This window comes from Pleuronectes platessa, chromosome 13 (assembly GCF_947347685.1).
Source record: "Pleuronectes platessa chromosome 13, fPlePla1.1, whole genome shotgun sequence".
Lineage (NCBI taxonomy): Eukaryota > Metazoa > Chordata > Actinopteri > Pleuronectiformes > Pleuronectidae > Pleuronectes > Pleuronectes platessa.
Window position 1 is genome coordinate 7,837,008 of NC_070638.1, and position 19,517 is coordinate 7,856,524.

At 45.7% G+C, this 19,517-nt stretch overlaps 1 protein-coding gene across 4 annotated transcripts in view; it reads right to left on the reverse strand.

The window, feature by feature from the left end:
• Positions 1-1,767: 1,767 nt before the first annotated feature.
• The window catches only part of mib1 (MIB E3 ubiquitin protein ligase 1), a 51,306-nt gene continuing 33,556 nt past the window's right edge, over positions 1,768-19,517 (reverse strand). Inside the window, exons 13-22 of one of the 4 annotated variants that reach the window (XM_053438197.1) lie at positions 11,913-12,045; positions 10,851-10,937; positions 10,190-10,348; positions 7,957-8,138; positions 7,421-7,610; positions 7,232-7,310; positions 7,016-7,102; positions 5,445-5,513; positions 4,592-4,692; positions 1,768-4,139 (exon numbers count right to left, since the gene is read on the reverse strand). In XM_053438197.1, coding sequence (XP_053294172.1) covers positions 3,999-4,139; positions 4,592-4,692; positions 5,445-5,513; positions 7,016-7,102; positions 7,232-7,310; positions 7,421-7,610; positions 7,957-8,138; positions 10,190-10,348; positions 10,851-10,937; positions 11,913-12,045 — 1,228 coding nt within the window. In that variant the 3' untranslated portion in view covers positions 1,768-3,998. Of the gene's footprint in view, positions 4,140-4,591; positions 4,693-5,444; positions 5,517-6,907; positions 7,103-7,231; positions 7,311-7,420; positions 7,611-7,956; positions 8,139-10,189; positions 10,349-10,850; positions 10,938-11,912; positions 12,046-19,517 lie in introns of all 4 variants that reach the window. The other 3 variants (XM_053438196.1, XM_053438195.1, XM_053438194.1) reach the window with 3 other exon arrangements.

Sequence of the window (19,517 nt, forward strand, 5' to 3'; positions counted from 1 at the left end):
GTCGTCTCCGGCACCCTGACAGTCAGCCAGCAGGGCAGCGAGGGGTCTGGGTCCAGTCATTCACCTCAGCACCGTCTGATGTCATGGCTTCGTCATTCCAACCTTAAGTGCTTAAAGAATGTGGACACATGAACTCTACACCCACTAGTCATCGCTGAATGAAACAATCTGCAGCTTAAATCAGCCTCCACTGTTCTGAGGAGGCTTCTCCTTTGGATTTCAGGACCAGGCTGAAGAGATTTGGATGAATATGTTGAGGTCAGGTCTCTGGACAGGTCAAGTTCCTTGACACCAAAATGAGAGCGTTCTCTAAACTGCTGCAAGCTCCACCAAGGCCCAACATTCCCCTGAGGAAACCACATCTAGATCCACTAGAGGCAGTTTTTCATTTTGATATGCACCAGATTGCTCACACTCAAAAATATCAGTCCCCTAAACATGCTTGATTTCTTTTTTCTTTGTTGTGAAAATCAAGGAGAATGTTGAAACCTTGGAATGTTAAAGTGTGAACAAAATAAATCCTGGTAATCCTGCAGTTTTTCGTAATCCTAATCTCAAACCAACAAGCAAACAAACAGGCGTGAAAACACAACATTAACAAAACAACATGAATTCAGCAGGAGGGTCCAAAGATCCCCTTCGAGTGAATGAGAGGGTGGGCGGAGACCTTTGGACCCCCCCCCGATACAGTTTGTTGTCCAGCTTAATAATTATATATCTTTATCTTTGTTCTTTTCATCTGAAGTTGTCCACATACTTACTTATTACTTACATCCTTTAAAATCAGTTTTTACACAACAATATCATTCTTTTTAACATGTGCCTTTTATTTTCTATACAGGAAGTCATTTTAGCCACTGGTTCCTATATGTTTCTATGTGTGTTCTTAGTTTTTAATTAGTTTGCTGTGTTTTAGGCTCTTTGTGTTCTTTGACCCTGCTTGTATTCATATTTGTTTACTTCACTGCTGTACATCATGAGCAGGACTTCCTGGCAGAAGAGATGGAACCTTCCCGGTAAAACAAAAGGATAAATAAAAAAAGCAATTAGAAGAAGTGTCCAGAAGCGGAAGCTGCCATTTCCTCCCCGTGTTTCCGCTCTAACAGGTGAACCACACGAGAGAGAGAGAGAGAGAGAGAGCCTGCGTTTTCAGAGACAGGTCCTCGAGTCTGAAGTGACAAAGCACCAGCGACAGGACACCAGACTGTACGTCCACGGTCTCGGCCCGGCGCCAAGTCCCAGAGATCAGAACAATAAAGAGTGTCCTCTCCGGTCAGTGTGCATGAAGTGAGCGGCTGACAGCATGATGAATGTCCTGTTAGGAGCTGCCGCCGAGCGTGAGCCGGGCCCGAGGACGTCCAGGTTATGAATGGACCAGTCAATGAGCTAGAACATAAATGGCCTTTGGTGATAATTTGTCAGCAGTGTGGAGATGATGCTGGTGAGACGCCCCCCCCCCCGTGTCACACCGCTCACTTTACAAGATGCATCACCCTGTTCTCTCTCTCTCTCAAATTCCTGCTCTTCTCTTCTTTCTCCGATTAGCATAGCTGACCTATCGCACGCCGGCGCCGACTCATTATTAGGTGTTAGCATTTTCAATTACCCCACACCTCCCATCACTGCCACCCTGTCTCCTCCGCGAGGCAGACGCTGCACAGCAGGGGAAGAGCAACAAACTACACCTGAGCTCCACTGGATAAACAAAAGCTAAAAGAAGAGAGTCAGGTTTGAAGTTTTGAGAAAAAACAAACGGCGCCTTGTGTGTTAATGTCCCCATGGTTCATTTAGATCTTTATTCCAGCTATACTGTTGTTTTTAAAAGCACTTATCAGCAATACAGACCGAACTGTTTTCATGATACATGTCGTACTGCATATGTCAAACATTCATGCCAAAGAAAATGAAAAAAAAAATGAAAATAAAAATACCACGGATACATTTCCAACAGGACAATTACAGGGATTTAAAATAAAGTACAAAATAGGCTTTTTCATGACAACCATAACAAGACAACACTACCGTAAAGCGTATTAGTGCTTCTAGCTTAAAGTGTTATCAGTGGAAAGAATCAAAACCGTACTGGGGGAGGGAAAAAGTTTCAGTCCTACAAAGAGAAGAAGGGGCGGGGGGTGGGGGGGAATAAAATAATGCTTGTATGCGGTTGCAGTTCCCAACATAGCAGAGCAAGCCGGCCACGTCGCTGCATCTCCACATGGGCAACTGCCTTTTTAAGAGAGGTAAGGCAAGTTCTGTCTTTCTAAAAAATAAAAATAGTTAGCTTTTCCTCCCAAATAAAAATACTGGTGAGAAGATACTTGTCATTTTTCATGTCAAAACAAAAGTCTCCATCTTTTTTTTTCTGTTTCACACAAATGAGTTAGGTTTACAGAGACCTAATTCAGAGAGGGGGAGGAAAAAAAGCTTCCATCTTTCTATCCAGAAAGCGACAGCCAACAGAAAGCAAACAGAATGAAAATTGAACATCACACGACATATCTCAACCTTAATATCAAAGCAGAATGTTTGAGAGACTTTTGAGGCTACATATTAGGAAGGCAGTGAGACCTATAAATCCTATTTTTGGGCAGCAATACAAAATAATTTAATCTACATTTTCATCTTAGTGTTCTAATAGATTGTACTCTCCAGCTCAATAAATGTAGATTCTTTGAGAAGAAAGGGAAATACACTTTAAATAAAAAGAAGGGAAAAACATTAATACAAGATAAAGAGCACCTTATCCCCCATACAAGTTATTAAACCGGTAGATTTTTGGAAGCAAAATGGCACATAGTAATCAATGGTAAATTAGCAATGCTCATTGAATTGTACACTCCCACCAGGTCTCATTAGAGCTTTAACAAAACGTTGTGACAGGAGACTCGTTTGCATCTCGTGGGTCTGTGTGTACAACAGGGGCTGGTCACTGGACAGAAGCTGCAGGAGTTTCACGTGTTTGTCTTGAGCTCCAACACGGAGGTGCTCTCGTGTCGCGGGAAACACCGCCGTCGTGATCGGTGCAGCTCGGTAAACAACGTGCGGGTGTGGTGTGTGCTACCTGGCAGTCCGACTGCTCCACGTGTGTTAACCACTGAGCAGCAGTGGGGCCGCCACAGTGAGTGTGGAAACGAGCGTTTGAAACCCTGACTCAGCTTTTTCTAGTGCAAAACCGCCAACATGTGGTCTTCGACGGCGTGTGACACGACGGCCAAACACAGACACGAAGCCAAAAACACTCACAGGAGCCTGTAACATGGTGCAAACAGGGATGCGTCACAAACTTGCCATACTGTAATGAAAACTTAATTACTGAAAAAATCCACATCAGGAGCTTCAGATAGCAATACACTGGAATTAAGATTTACAGATACAATAAAACTTGACTGCGACAGATGCTTGAGAACTTTACATCGAGGGGGGGGGGGGCGGCCCGACCTCGCCTCCTCTACACTCGTGGATTCGCTCATGTACTCGAAGCCGTTCCGGGGGGGGGAATCCAGGCACAGATCCGACCCCTTTAAGTTCATTTTTCAAGATTTAAAGTCTGAGGGGGCCGCCATGTACTCCAAGAGAGAAGAGAAGTTTCACATGAGAAGTCAAAACAGAGAAAGGGATGAGGAGGGGGTGGTAAGAAAGAGGAAAAGAGAGCGACAAAGAGAAGAAAAGGCGATGTGCGTAAAAGCAACCGTCTTTCCAGCTGCATTTAGGAGACAACAGCAGATCTGATGAAGTCGACTCGTCATCTTTCCTGGTTTTGTAACAGAAACTCCACGTGAACACAGTCAGACCATTAAGAGAGCGTCTGTTGTGTGGACTAAGACATTTTTTAGGACGCCCTTGGCTGGCTGACTCGGGCGCTGTGAGGATGGTAGAGCGGCAGCGGCAGCAGAAGTAGCAGTAGCAGCGGCAGCAGCTGGTGTGGTTGTGGCCTTGCAGGCGTGGTTGGTGTGAACTTTAAGAGAAGTGACAGAGTCCGTGGTGGGGGGGGGGGGGGTCTAGTAGAGGAGGATGCGGCGCTCGATGGCCTTGCGGCAGATGGGGCACTCGCTCATTCGGTCCCCGCACAGCTGGCAGGTGCCGTGGCCGCACATGAAAATCATGTTCTTGAGCCGGTCCAGACAAACCGGACACATGGTCTGTGGAGAGGTGGAGAAAAACAATCGCGGGTTGATGTTTTGTTGCGGACAAGTCATTAGAAAAGTAATTTGAACTTTCAAAGAAACAAACGGACAGTCACTTATTTCAACAAACCTGGATACAGATGTCTGTTATTGATCAGGGATCACCTCCCAGCTCAGATCAGGTTTATGATTTCTTGGTAGTTCATGAGCCACAAATTGTAATTAATTTTTCTTGTAAGTTTGGCTTTAATTAATTGATGCTATTAAAAGAATGGCATCATCACTACGGTGCAGACTCTGGCTCCAAATGTGCAAAATGGAACCTTTCGTAATTGGGATGTTTTTTGCTAATTTCTGGGTAGCAGGTGTGGGTGGAGACGCGTCGTGCAACTTTATAAACTAACTGTCTAATGGAGGCAAAGTATCACATCTGGTGGCCTCTGGCCCTTCAGCACACTAACCCTCACCTGTTCCTTGATGTCCTGGAGCTGTTGCTGGAGCTTCTGAACATCAGCGTTGACGTTGGTGTTGTCTTTGTCCCTCTGCATGGCCGGGATGTTTCCACTGGCTGTTTGAACACAACAAAGCCACATAAAGTTGAAGGTGGGGGGACATTTTTTTTTTTACCATCCTACAGACTAAACAGAGGAACAGTTTGCACCAGCGGCACCATCAAACTTCCCTTCCTCATAATGATAAACTATATTGCCAATAAAAGCGAAATGCAGCCGTGCCAACAAGTGCCGTTCTGGAACAAGCCGGAAGCTCGATTTCATTTTAAAGACGTGAGCTCTGTTAACGAGCAAAGATCACAAACAACATGCACTCAGAATCTGTTACTGTTTGGCAGATCAACCTCAGTCTGTGTTGGCATCGCACTCCCTTTTAAAAGGTCTGCCTTTTCAGAAATGAGCACTTTGTAATTATCTGAAAAATAGACTGGCAAAGGACAAAAACCTCATGCAGAGTTTTTGGCAGTGTGCGATTCCACCGGATGTGTGTGTGTAACGCTGGTGTGGATCTGTCCCGGTATATTATTTGAGAACGAGCTGGACTGAGGCTCTGCTGGGGACTCCACTCCAGACGGGCAAACATCTGCCAGAAGCAGTGATCAGCACGGTGGTTCTTGGCATGTGGATTGTCATCATCATCTACAGTTCAGCGTGTGTGTGTGTGTGTGTGTGTGTGTGTGTATGACTGGAAGAGACAGGGAGGAGGGGGTTTCAGGGAAAAGGTAGGGGCCAGGGCAGCACTGTGGGGGGAGCTTCTTTAAAAGCAAGGCTCCTGATAAGGGAGGGGATTCATGGAGGTCATACTTACACCAACTTAGTGCCAGATTGTTGGGCTGGACAAGATCCTGCGATCCCCCTGCCATAGTGTTAGAGCTCCCTGCTGGGAATAACCAGTCACATTGTTATAGCATGAGCTACCCACTACAGCCTCAAGGGGGAGGTTCAGAGAAAAAATCTAAAGAGGAAGCTTGAAAGTTTGAAAACAGAAGAGGAAAGGGAAATAGCTGTACAACTGTAAAAAATGTGCAGTGACAAGTGATTCTTTGTGTTTCTGGCTTCAGCCAATGCTTCAGCATGAGACTACTGGGTTAGAGGTACATTATTAAACCAGGTACCCAACTGGTAAGTGGTGGGAATAATCAGATTTAACTTTGCTCACTAGATTTGCTTTAGTTACAGACATGAACAGCGGGTGTTACTGGGATGCTGCCCCTTGCATGAGTGTGTTTGGGTCTGCATTCGCTTTTGCACGTCTGGCTTGTGACCACGTGTAAGATTTGCCAACAAACCCCGAAAGACGTGTTCAATAATTAATACGGGGGGGGGTAAAAAATGAGGTTAGTGAACTTGCAACAGTTTCCCTTTTAACTCAACGTAAAAAATGTGGAGAAACACGATAGAAACGACCACCAGTGAGAGAACAGCACTAAAATAAAGACATGGCCAGAATAACACTGCTTCATTTAGAGACGAGAAGATGGATTGTGGAGCCAACGGAAAAAATAGACAAATTTACACACAACATTTCATCATGATTCATCAGACACTTGCATGCTGATATGTGACAAATCATATTTTAGGGGAAAAGTGATGAAATCCAGGTTCTGTTATTAATGTGCATATGTCATTAGGACTACAGGTGTTTTAGCATCTGCCTACAATTCAGTTCAATCCATTTTATGTGAAGGTGACTAGTCAAACGTATGGAGGCCACAGGAACATAAATAAGTTGATCAGGTTTTTTGAGGTTATGTTTTCACCCCGCTTCATTAGTTTGTCAGCAGGATTTTGCAAGAACTACGATTTCCACGAAACTTAGAAGAATGGAACATGTTCCCTGAATGTACCAATTAAATGTTGCTGTGAATCTGGACAAAAGGTGGTGCAGTCTAATTCATTATAAGGAGACTGTTGAGCATTAGTGAGGCCACTGTCTTCTTCAGCGAATGTCTTCATAGAAGCTAGAACATATGAGATGATCGAAATGGATGCAATGATAACAAGATGGCAGATCTAGGAAATAAATGTTGACAGATTTAAATGTGCGACTACATCTATATGTGTTCAATAGGATGAAAAAACACAATAAAACAACATATCAGTGATGTAAACATACGAGTACAATGCATAAGCAAGGCAACAAATAAACAAAAGATAAAAAGGGCTAAAGCAGAATTTTTTTAAGAACAGTGAAGGAAGAAGAGAAGAAGAAAAGAAAACTACAAAAGATAGTGCGGGTATTAAAAGGGAACGTGTGGAAGATTCACTCACTAAGGTCATCATCATCCTCATCATCATCCTCATCATCATCATCATCATCATCACCCTCATCATCATCATCATCATCATCATCAGCGGCATCATCATCATCCTCCATACCTTTCCCTCCACAGCAGAGAACGAAAGGAGTGCGGCGTTCTACTACAGCCCGACACTGTACGCACTTCTTCATGAGGCTGGCACAGTCTGGTGGAAACAAAACAAGCCACGGTCAGAGCGGAGTTCATACAGGAGGAGGAGCCAGATTTCAGGAGGAGGAGGAGCCAGATTTCAGGAGTCGGAGTCGAATACAACGCGGAAATGTGTGTAACTTACTCTCACAAGCGCACATGTGGCCACAGGGCTGGAACAGCACGGAGGCTTTTTTGTCAGAGCAGACTACGCACTCCTCGATCTGTTGAAAGGCAAAATTCAACGCACAAAAACAGGAGAGTAAAAGTATTTTTCCACTTTTCATCGATATATCTCGGTTCTTTGTGCGGTGCAGATTGCGGAGGGTAATACCTTGGTTCTGGACTGGACCTGATCCTTGCAGATGAGACACTTTTTGACGCGCGGCGAGCAGAGGGAGCAGGTGGCGATGTGTCCGCAGGGCCCGAACAGGGTGTCCCTCTTCATGTCCGAACACACCATACACTCATCCAGCGACTCGATGTTGCTGTTCTGAGACGGGCTGCGGGTGCCCACCTGTCCACTGGGAACAACGGGAGAAAGACAAGACGGTGTGTGAGAGCAGCAGAGACCACGAGCACGAGGGGCGGACGGCGAACAAAGAAAAGAGGTGGAGACCAGCAGAGACTAAAAAAAGGGACGGAGGGGGGGAAAGGCAAGAAGAGGATGGTTCTTTCTTCTCTTTCTGGTGTTTTTACAGAAGCACTGTACTGGGAATTTGATACATTGGCAAGGATTTTTTGATTTTGTTTCTTTAATCCATACAAAAAACGTTAACCTCTCATGAAACCCACACTGATTTTCTTCAACTTAAAATGCGACATACAAGATAATGAAACATGAAACTCTTGGCAAGAAAGTGTGTTTACCTGCTCTTTTCTTTATGACATTTGGCCAGGGCCTTGCAGAGGCTGGGGTCGGGACACAGGTCCAGGGGGGACTGGCCCTTCTTGTTACGAATGGTCAAGTCTGCTCCATTAGCAGCCAGGAAACAGGCGATGGATGCTGCACTCTTTTTCTCGGCCCCCTGGGTGCCCAGGCCCATGATTAACTGCGGAGAGGAAGAAAGAAGGAGGAAAAAACTGATCAGAATCGGAGACACACAGCAGTCGGATGACACACGGGCCTTTGGACCATTAATGCACAGAGTGAAGAAGAACAAGGAGTTCTGATGTTCATTTTACTCAAATGGTTTCACAGTTGGATTCAGATTAACCATGTCAAAGTGCGATCACATCACCCCTAATTAGCCAATCAAAGACATGCCTTACGATGGCTGTCAGGCGGCGGAACCTCCTCAACCCTGACCCCAAATCCTATTAACTGTCCCATCTCTGTCCCTCATCGCCTCACTCGGTCTGCCCCCAACTCAAAGCGTCTCTCTCTCTCTCTCTCTCTCTCTCTCTATCAAGCAATTTGGGTCGTCCATGTCTAATTGTCTTCAACTACTAGGGTTTGAATCTCTGCTGATGGAGCCACCGGGCCGACTAATTGAATTCTGATTTTGAAGACAGGGGTAGGGGGTGTGGGAGAGTGACCTAACCGCACAGATCACAATTAGGCCCCACTGTCTGTCTGTTCCGCTACTCTGCTGGGGAACCAGGGAGGGTGAGAAGACTGGGAAGAGGTGGAGCAGAGAACACAGAAGTGGTGGGGGAGGTGACAGGTAAAGTAAGCCTGTCGCTCCAGCACTCTGGTCTCAAACGCATCCCTGTAGGGATTAGTGATGTGCTGGTAACACGGAAATGGTTCAGGTGTGACATGTCGGCCTCTACAGAGGGAGAAACTCTTTCAGGCCGGTCAAGAGGCAGCGGCGAGCTGGTTGACTGCCCCCCCGCTCACGTCGGGACGGCTGTCTGAATGATGGGCCGCTGCAGACTAAGCTGTCCAGTGATGCAGGTGACGGGGGGGACTGAGGAGCACTGAGCTTCCTGTCTAGGTGTGATCCATCATCATTTTTCACACACTGGGCAGTGAACCACACGCAGGTTGTCAAACAGGTGAGTGTGTGTGTGTGTGTGTGTGTGTTTGTGTGTACATAGGTTCTGCAGAACACTGCCACAGCAGGAACCTCATCACAATCTCCTGTAACTAAAGATTGCTGACAGAACAAACATGCCACGTGTTTATGAAGGTGACTTAACGCTCCGCCTGCAAACTGTCTGTTTCTCTTAATGATTTGTGTGTTCTCTCCATGTTCACACAGGTTTTCACTGGAAGCATCTGGTCACATGCAAATCATATGAGTGGAGATAGCACTGTCAGTGACTGGTCCATGTTTGGTCAGAGGGTGTCACACTTAACACCGTCACATCCCCACATGGTTACTACAGAGTTGTTATAGGCTTACTGGATCCATGGGAGCTATTGGTCATACCATATTTCTGTTTGTCTGTATCTGGAAGGTTTATCTAGAGAGAGGAAGTGCTCGGCCAATTTTGCTGAGATTTTGACATGTGATAAGTTCTAATTGAATAAGCTGTGAGTGAACAGGTGACCGGTGCTCTGTGGCAGCGGCGGCTAGAATTCATTAGCGCAAGTGACATTGTCAATCACGGCGACATTCACCTCAACCAATTTTCTCCAGTTGTGACGTGAGGTTCACTGAACGTTAAACAGGCAAACAGCTCTTTGAGCAGCAGCGGTGTTGAGGCTTCAGGTCTCTGTGGACTGAGTCCTTCAGCGGGTCTTTACTCAATGAGGCTCAATTACTTCAGGTCACCTTTGCCGTTTCAGAAAGAAAGCTGCAACCAAAATCACCACTGGGTAAAAGCACACAGTCCATTCCAAACAGAACTGGCACTGCACTAGTATAATAAAAATCCAGTTGCAGAAGTTAACAGTCAGCGAGTCTGTGCATCAACTCTGTGTGGGTCCAGTAGCATCCTGTCTTCCCAGTGTTCTGCAGAGTATGTATATGCTAATAAGACTTGAGAGCCCCTCCATAGAGATATGCATTGAGTAATGATTATAAAGAGATATAAGTGATGACAGGTCAATGGAAATGAAACCCCTTATGTAAGTCACATATTCCAATGTTGATGTTTTCTCATCTTTTGGCCGCTGCCGGTTGTTGAACATCTTAACGCTGTGATGACTTACTGTGTTCTTGGAGGGTTCCCAAGGCTCCACTTTGCTGACATCCTGCATATCTTGGAGTTGTCGCAGTTGGGACAGCGTGTGGTGACGCAGCGCCTCGTGAAGTGGTGTGTCCCCATCCTTGTCCTGCACGTCGAGCTTGGCCTCTGCCCGCACCAACAGCTGTTATAAAGAGGAGCGTATAAACAAAGAGTTACACGAGCAGGCTGTCAAACAGGGTCGCCAGCAACAACCATCAAACAACTTTATTTTATTTTGTTGCTACAATGCAAATGCCAGCGCGCTGATTTATAGCGTTGCTTGCTTACAATGAACTGCCTCAGTGCTGTAGTCACCCAATTATAGAGTGCATTTTCTCTCGAGTCCACAAGATGGCAACGTGGCAATCTCAATCCAATACTACACCAAATGACTCTGACTAAGACCCAGTCTCAGAGCATCACTCAGGAGGAGGACTTCAATCAACTGCAGGACGTCCAACTGGGTAAATTAAATGTGGAGTGGCACTGAAATTACTTTGCTCCCTTTTGTGTAACGTCCAGAATGAGGGACTGATGCAGAGATAACCGGAGACAGGTTCTTAGCTTTGTGGTGGACGTGAGATGGGAAGGAAGGAGAACAAATAAGAACAAAAGGAGGATAAGAGAGAAGAGGTGACACTAACCCGGACTATCTGGGTGTGTTGGCGTTCCACGGCCAAGTGCAACGCCGTCTGCTGGTTGACATTCTGGATGTCTAAGCTGGCGCTGCCCTGGGAGGTGGGAAGGAGAGAGAGGCAAACACTCAATCACGTGTGATTTAACATGAACAACCAACAAAGAAAATAAAATTATACTAAATTAAATTATATAAAATAAAATAAATGTTTAGCACATTGAAGACTGTAACAACTTCTCTGGCTTTATGTGCCTCCAAGAACCTTCTTTCCCTTAACCCTGCAGATCAGAGTATCACCCAGGGGCTGGGGAAAAACCTGCATCCTACAATAACGCTGCATGTGATTGTCATTTCCAATTGCGAATACCACAGCTGAGGAGATGTGGAGGGAAGATAAGCATTGTGATCAGGCAGTGTGTGAAATCCCCAAGTAATAAGACTGACTGGCTGGTTGGCTGGCTGGCAGGGAATCTGCAGTGCACCTTGTAGTGTGCTGCAATTTCTGAATAGAAAGCTGAGCCATCACTGCAAACCAGCCCATTGCAGGGACCTGGGAAAAAGGCCGTCCCTGCTGAAAGGTAGCTTGCACAGCGAACGTCCATGCGTTGGAATGCTGCAGCAACATTGCTGCCTTGCACCATGTCCTAATTAACCCAGTTCCTGCATGGTCAGGTGACTTTTTTTTCATAAACCCCTGTATGTGTTAGTCTATAGGGAGTTTAGACTGCAATCTCCAAAGGGAAAAAGAGGACAAAGCTATGATTGCAAGACGAGAATGATATGAGGGCCCAGCAGCACTAAACATTACCCCTGGAGGCCGTGTGAACCGTATGGATTCAATAAAAAAGAGGCAGTTATAGCAGCTTCAACTGGTCTACAGCTTGCTGGCTGCAGGGGAGTGCAGTGGAGGCTCTGGAGTGAGGGAAAAGGCAGGAGTGCGGGCGAAGCTGATGCAGCTGTGCTTTGGGCTAATAATTGTAAATGGGAAAAAAAGTCTCTCACAGAACATGAATGACCGCATTTGTTGTCAGGTTGAGTGCTGAAGCACGCATTAAGAATCTGTTGTTACCTGGTGCACCAGCAGCTCAGCCACCTCCACATGGTTGTTGAGGGCAGCCAGGTGCAGTGCGGTGTAACCGTCGTCCTTCTTCTCGTCCACGATCCAAGGCCTTGGCAGCTTGGATAACAGCACACGCATGGCACTGCACAGAGAGGAGAAAGAGGAGGACGTGGGAGAAGTGAGTGTTTGACATGAGGGAACCGCCGAAAGAAAGACACGACACTCTAGTTAAAGTGATGAAATGCATACGTTTGTGATATTAAAAGCTCAAATTCATATTTCTGTGAATAAATGTTTCATGCGCTATGTGATCACGTGGGGTTAGAAACAATCTGTTGTAAGCAAACACATCACAGTGTCTGCACTGCTGATACACAGCGTATTCCAATACACTTTTCCCCCCATTTTTACAGCAGAGCATATCCCATTTTCACACACGGGGACAAGAATACTAAATCAACTTAGGGAGGAGTTGCTTTCCCAGGCAGAGTGTTATTTACATCAAGCTTAGAGCCGTGCAAGTGCTGTGTGTTATTTTAGAGTGCCTGTCCTTCCAGCGTCACTTTGGTTAAAAAGAGAAGCCACTTCTCCCTTGATGATGCGCAAAAAGCGCCTATCATTGGGAGGCAAAATGGTAATTACACCAGATTCCACCGCATTCACTCAGGACTCCTGGGTAAGAAGAAAACAGGATGGGAAGGGGAAAACAGCCATTGTTTAAACAGCGCTGTCTAACAGAAGAGAACTGGTGTGGTAGAAAAAGAGCGAGTCAGTCCTGTGCGATTGAAGGTCATTTAGAGGATGTGTGGCACGGAGAGACGTGGCTGCAAAGGCAGCTGTACAAGAGGAAGGAGTCAGAGTGTCACAGTGGGGATAAAGAGGGAGCCTGACTGTCACTCCCCCACTGCCACTGAAGACAGGAGACCTCCTTTTTAAAAGAAGCCACACACTCGTGTTTCTATTACTTATTAAAAACAAAAGATAAAGCACAACACTGCAGGGGAATAGAAAGAAAAATCTCCTTAAGAGGTAGATTGACTGTAATTAGAAGGAAATACATGCGAGTCAGAATGATTCTTCGTGTGAAGTCAGCTTGAGTTTAGCGTTTTAACTCATCACATCATATCTTTGCCCCACCCCCCTAACCCCTATCTCTCCGTGCACTCTTCCTGCTTTAGCTCATGGGCACACACCCTGGGATATGGTACAAGAGAAAACTGAAATGAGACTAATCCTTATTTAATATCTCAGCAGTGCATCAGACAAAAATATCTGATTGAGAAATAATTGCAGGAATTCTTATTTCCCCCCCCCCCCCCCCTTCTTTACTAATTCTACAGAATCAGAAACAAGACACTGGGAAGCCTGAACTGTATCGCTGCTCTCCTCTCTCATCCGTAGTTAGGTACACAATGTACCTTCAATAGGCATTAAGGCAGCAGTGCTGGAGGGAGCGCTTCTGGCCTTGATTAACCCTGAATAATCTCACAGGGCATATCTTTGAACTGCGACAAAGGGACCCAGCACATTTCACCCTGACTTTGATACGACTCAACAGCCGCCATGCAGGCACTGGGGTATTTATGTACATGGTAGGAAGGTGAATACGGCTTGAAACATTACAGGGAGGAAATGGGCTCAGGCACAGGACAGAAAAAGCCACATCCTGCACAATCAATGAAAACCCGTTAACTATTAAGACAGAGACAAGAAAGCAAACCAGTCCAAACCAACGCGCTGGCAGGCTTTCAGACGGAAGGTAATCAGGATGGCTGGTTCCCCGCAGGTTTTTTTGCTAAATCTACAGCTTCCCTCCCTCCTCCTGGAGTAATGAAAGAGAGCATCATTAGCACGCTCTCTTGAGGAAAGCGGAGAAAAGAGGGGCAGAGAGGCGGGGGGGGGGGGGGCAGGCAGGCAGCACCTCTGCACGGACAGAGAGATTCAGGGCTGGTCTACTGCTGCAGTGATGAACAGCGCAGCACACTGATCCCAGGATCCAGAGCGCTCTCTCTCTCTCTCTCTCTCTCTACCTCTCATTGCACAGAGGCTTACGCACACACACACCTGCATTGCTTGCAGCCATCTTCAACCACTTAATGCAGAGGAGCACTTCTTAAATGATATAGCAACCGCGCCCACTCTACCTAATCTCACATTCATAATATAACGCCTTTGATACAAAGTACTATTTGCTTGCGTATTGTGGATTTTCCATCTCGTGGGGGGACTTTTGAGTAATTTCATCCATGCTGCTCCCACCAGGCAGGAGTTGAGACTTAAACAAGCAAATTATGCAGGAAAATACCTTGCCACATCAGATTCTTGCCTCAAGCTACAACATAAAACTTATTCCCAGCGGTTATACATCACACTCTTTAAGCTTTCTTTCAAGAAAATAAGTTAAAACAAAAACTGACAGTGAAAAACTGATAAACTACCACCAGAATCAAGGGCATTTGTTCTACACAAAGCCTTTGTTCCTTTTGTGCTGGGTTTTTTTCTCTCCTATTGGTGCAATGTATAAGGTTTGTGCGATCTGGATAGGCTGGGATTGTCTCCTATACGTTGAGCAACTGGCCAATGAACGCCTGCCTCCTCACTATAGGGGCAGACTGGCACCTTACAGTGTCAGAACCAGGCTCTTGAGTGCTGGGCAGGTGTTCACTGTTGTAGGGAGCCCCTCCAATAGACCTCTAGATTGACAGGCTCCCTGCCACGCTGGGCGAAATGGGCAGACATTAATATTAATGCCCCATACTGGCACTGCTGCAATGCAGTTAAGCTATTTGCTGTAAAGGCAGAAAAAAAGAGAGTGAATTAAGAAGCAAGAAAAAATCCTACATGTTCCTTTTTTTTTATCTCCTTGGTAAGTGGTGTTAGCTGTGACTGAAGGGGGTATGAGAGATGCTGTGTGTTGGCTCTTCAGGTAGAATGTAGAGCAAGAGGGAGACAGAGGTAGAGAGGGAGTCCAGCTCAGGCTGCAGAGCGTTTACTGACTTGAACAGGACAAACTAAAATCTGCTACGAGAGGGAAACATATTTAAAGTGTGGTGGGGGTTTACTTATGACAGCAGAACATGAAAACCAATGCCATGGTGTCTGTGGATGCGAGAGGACGCGCAGCCGAGAAGGGAGAACGGTAGAGGAGAGCGGGAGAAGGGGAGACGTGATGGAACTGGGTCACCCTGTGAGAGATCTCAAGAGTCCCCCAGGAGAGCTACACCGGGGCCCGTCTTCTTCGGCTGCAATTTGTCATTGACCAGGACGCTCTCTGATGCCCTCAGCTCTGTGTGTGTTGGCGTTTGTCATTGTATGTAAGACAGTGAACTAAAAGTGTATGCGTGCATGTGTGTGTGTGTGTGTGTGTGTGTGTGTGTGTGTTTGTGTGTGCAGGGGTCGACAGGGCCCTTCTGCTGCCCTCGCCTGGCTGACAGCCATCTGTGTGGTGGTCAGTGGCCGTTATTACAACAGGAAGTGATAGTCGGGGACAAGAACTTGCGTAGGACAGGGCAGAACGGGAACAGTCAACATCCAGCCTGAGATTAATGGCTGTGCACAAACATATGGTTACTCTGATGTAGGAGACGTGTTTGGCATAGCATCATCCATTAACTAAGGCTTCAAGCTCAAGAAAGGAGATCCAGATTCTGCATCGGAGATTAGTCGCCAAAGGTGCCACCCGTCTTGGGAAAATAAAAACCTTTATAAAACTAAGGATGAAAATGATTAGAAATGCAGCTTTGAGCGTAGTTATGCGTCAAATAGATCTGAACTGTACGAGTGGTTGCAAACGCTTTGTACTTGGATATCTTAACCTAAAAGTTATTTCTTGACCTTGGGGGAAGAAGAAAAAACTCAAGGTCTCCTCACTAACTTTCATCGGAGCTTTGTGTCGCACAGCCTCCGTCCATTGATGAAGATAAAACTTCATCTGCATTTTCAGGATTTAAGGGAACTGGTTTAACGTAGCAACAAAAGATCACAAGTCCTAAGAGTGACTCAACTTCTGCTACTTAGAAGGTGTAGGAAATATAATTGATGCAGAGTCCTTGTTGAAACAGCCTCTCCAGATGCTACGACTTCAGACAATAAATGATCTGTCTGCTCATCGGGGACAGGATCAATACTTTCAGGTCCTCTGAAATAGTGAACACTGTTCCCAACAAATCATTCATAAATGCAACACACTAACACACAAAGTCTAAATGAACCCCCCCTCCCTCCCTCTCCTTCTCCACTCAGGGCAGGGAGGCGCCCTCCATCATGTTTGAGAGCTTTGGAAGGCAGAGTCCCTAACTCAGAGGCAGCTGAGAGACTTTGAGTCATAAAACTGTTCGGCATTTCATTGATCTTAAAACATGCAGCTCTGGATGGGAATGATGGCGTTCATGTTGCATTTACTTCTTTTGAAAAATGTTTGTGTGTGTATTAAATGAAGCAGGAACAACTTGAACTGTCAATATCACTGATGTAACCGACACTACACACTAGAAAAAATTATTAAATCAGCCAATAATCCTCAAGTAGATATAGCTGGTTGGAGCTCAGATCCCTCATACTTCATCCCGGCCACCGCGCCACTCCTGGAAGTAATTAGTTACCAGTTTGTTTTAGTCATGTGTGTCGCACAGCTACTGGTCCTCCTGCTGTGGACAGAGTAAATAAACACATGTCGCATCCGGGCCAGCAGTGCAGCAGAAAGCTGAGGACAAGAACCTAACTGGCACCGCTCGATAAAAAAAGGCTTTCATTACCGTGCCGTGAGGAGAATAATTTCCCCTACAATGTGACCTTCCCCTGCTCGCCTATACCTGAGGCCCCTGAGTGAGCATGCTTTTATTAAGGACTATTTGCATAAACTGGGAAGGGGAAGACGGGAAAGGGGGTGCATTTCTGATGATGTTTTGGTTATCACTGTAGCAATGGCTGCTGCCTTGAAGGTTGTTTAGGAGACGCCGGGTGCATTTTCAAACATTCTCACGTATGGCTCTCTGTCCATTTGGGGAAGTAGGTGGGGAGACTATGAAGGCTTAGCTTTAATTAGCCTTAAATCACCCGGTGTTATGGGGTGTCCTGATTCAAAGCAATTTATGAAGAAAGACGCAGCAAGACAGTCGGAGAAGCCCAATGGCGCGTTAATGTCCCATTGGTTTCGAGATGACCCAATTATTTCCCCATGCTAGTCTTCCTTTGCACTTTATTCCCCTCAGAACCTTGAAAGTCTCATTCTCATTTCAGACACTGGCCATAAGAGGTGTAATGTGCATCCTTTCACTCAAAAAGTGAGAAGAGATGTAAAAGAAGCAAGGACATGCAGGTTATATTAGAATAAATCAAGTGCACTCCATACAAGAATTGCTTATTACCTATAAAACAAGCATATAATTATTGAACATCACTTTTCGCTAAATGGCTCGAATAGACATGCATCATAACTTATAGGTTTTTCTATTCCATGTTGCACCGGAAAATAATTCCATCCACTTGGTTGTGAGGTCAATTATAAATGATTCTGGTTACCTGAGAAAAATAATTTGGAATGACACAAAGTTAATATGGTGAATACGCTTGTGTGCATATCAATCCAAAGCACAGACAATAACAGTTGAACCTAAAATCACTTGTAAACCAAAATACAAATAGACTCAAACACACTTTAACCAGAGCATCCAAAAACTCACTGGTCTCTTTTTCCCAAGACAAGCTGCTAACAGAGCAAAGAAAATCATCTTTGGCCTCGTCACCCTGCTCTCTAACTTTTCATCAAACAGCCCACTGGTGGATGATCCAGATCAGTGACCCCCCCTCACACAACCAGCTACAAATAAATACTTATATTTGTCTGGGGTACAGAAATCAAATACGTAGCTTATTGTATGGATATGTCATATTTTTTTTATTGATAAGCACGGTGGGTTTTCTCGCTCGTGTGGTGTCTGCGGTGAGAAACCGAGGTCATTAATTTGCTGTGCTTAATGCAAATCTGGGCTTTTGTCGATATTTTGATTTCATGGCCCCTATAACTGTTCAGATATATGTGACAAACACAAATGGAGGCTTAAGAGGCGAATGGTTAACATCATGCATGCTCCATCTGTGTTTCTCCACAGTGCAGAGATACCGATGATCACTACTTTGTGAAGGAACATCAGAAGGAAATAAGGTTCAATTTGTCTTTAGACATTTGAACAGTGGTTACTTTTAATTAAAGTGGACTTTCTCTTACTTGCCCCAACATTTACTCTGTTTGGCATCAGGTTGAGCTCCAGAAAAAACTGGATTTAAACTTTAGAAATGTGTAAGCAGCAGGATTTGTGGGTTGCAGTTTGTTAACACTATTCAAAATTGGTCTCTCCACATCAGCTCAATCAGTGAGAGAAAAGCAGTGGTGGTCAAGCGAGCAAGAGAGTGAATGGAGCGAGGCAGTGAGTGGCGTGAATGACAATAAAGCAGCGAGAAACTGTTTCAGATTGTTCACTGCGGTTATGGCTCAACCACACCTCCACACAAGTCTGTGGGAGCATGCAGCATTTTGTATGGATGCAACCAAAGTCTTCTTTCTATCCGCTTTCTGCTGTGTGTGTGTGTGTGTGTGTGTGTGTGTGTGTCTTTATACCTCAACCCTGCCCTCAGCCAAACACAACAGACATACAGCTCTTTATACATCCATGACACAGTGAAGGAGAGAGACAGAGGAAGCGGTGTAACCTGGTTGCTACGAGTCCTGCCCTCGCACCCTTCACGCCATTATACACTCTGAGCTAAGCCTTTGCTACCCAAAGGTTGTGACCAAGAAAACATCCCCAACACAGAAAGATGAGTGGAAAATAAGAAATAGAGGGAGGACAGTTTCTCTGCCCGCTCATCTAGTGACTCATAACCGATGAAGGAGAGGGATTACTTTTGTATCGTTTTATTTCTTCAGGAATATCCTGCATAGATAAGGTTTTAGCCAGTTCCTTTTGCAGTTCCTGTTGGCGCAAAACTAAACCTATTCCTGCCTGGTGAAATTAACTGCAAAGTGGTAAGAGGAACCGAGGGATTGACTCTGGGCTTTGCAGAGCAGTGAAGAATACGGGCGCTCTGAAGGTCTTTCGATCGACAGCCACTCAGCAGCGGCCTGCCACACTGTCACCGTATTGGCAGAGAGTCTGGGAGGCTGCCGTGATCTACAGTCTCACGGCAAATCCACCACTTTAAATCACCCCTCGCCTCCCCGGCCTGCCTGCTACCTTTGCTTGCCCTCACACTGCTCCATTAGAGTTCATCCCTGCACGTTGTAACCTGCGGAGGGTCTCTTTATACGGAAGGACAGCAGTAACAGTGTCGCCCTTTAAACGCACTGTTAAAAACCCCGAAGATAACGCATCATCAAGTTCCCTTCCACAGTAATTGGCCGACTGGATCCAAAGTGACACAAACAAGCCGCTGTCTTGCTGCTGATGGGTCTGACATCTTTGGCAGTTCTGGGCACATTATGCAGAGGAGGAGGAGGCAGCGGCTGAAGGAGTGATTTGGTAATTAAAATCCATTGTTTGCACTCGGAAATAATGGGGATCAAAAGGCATTGAATCCGCTACTGCCTCCCCGAAGCACCGAGACAACAAGGCACGT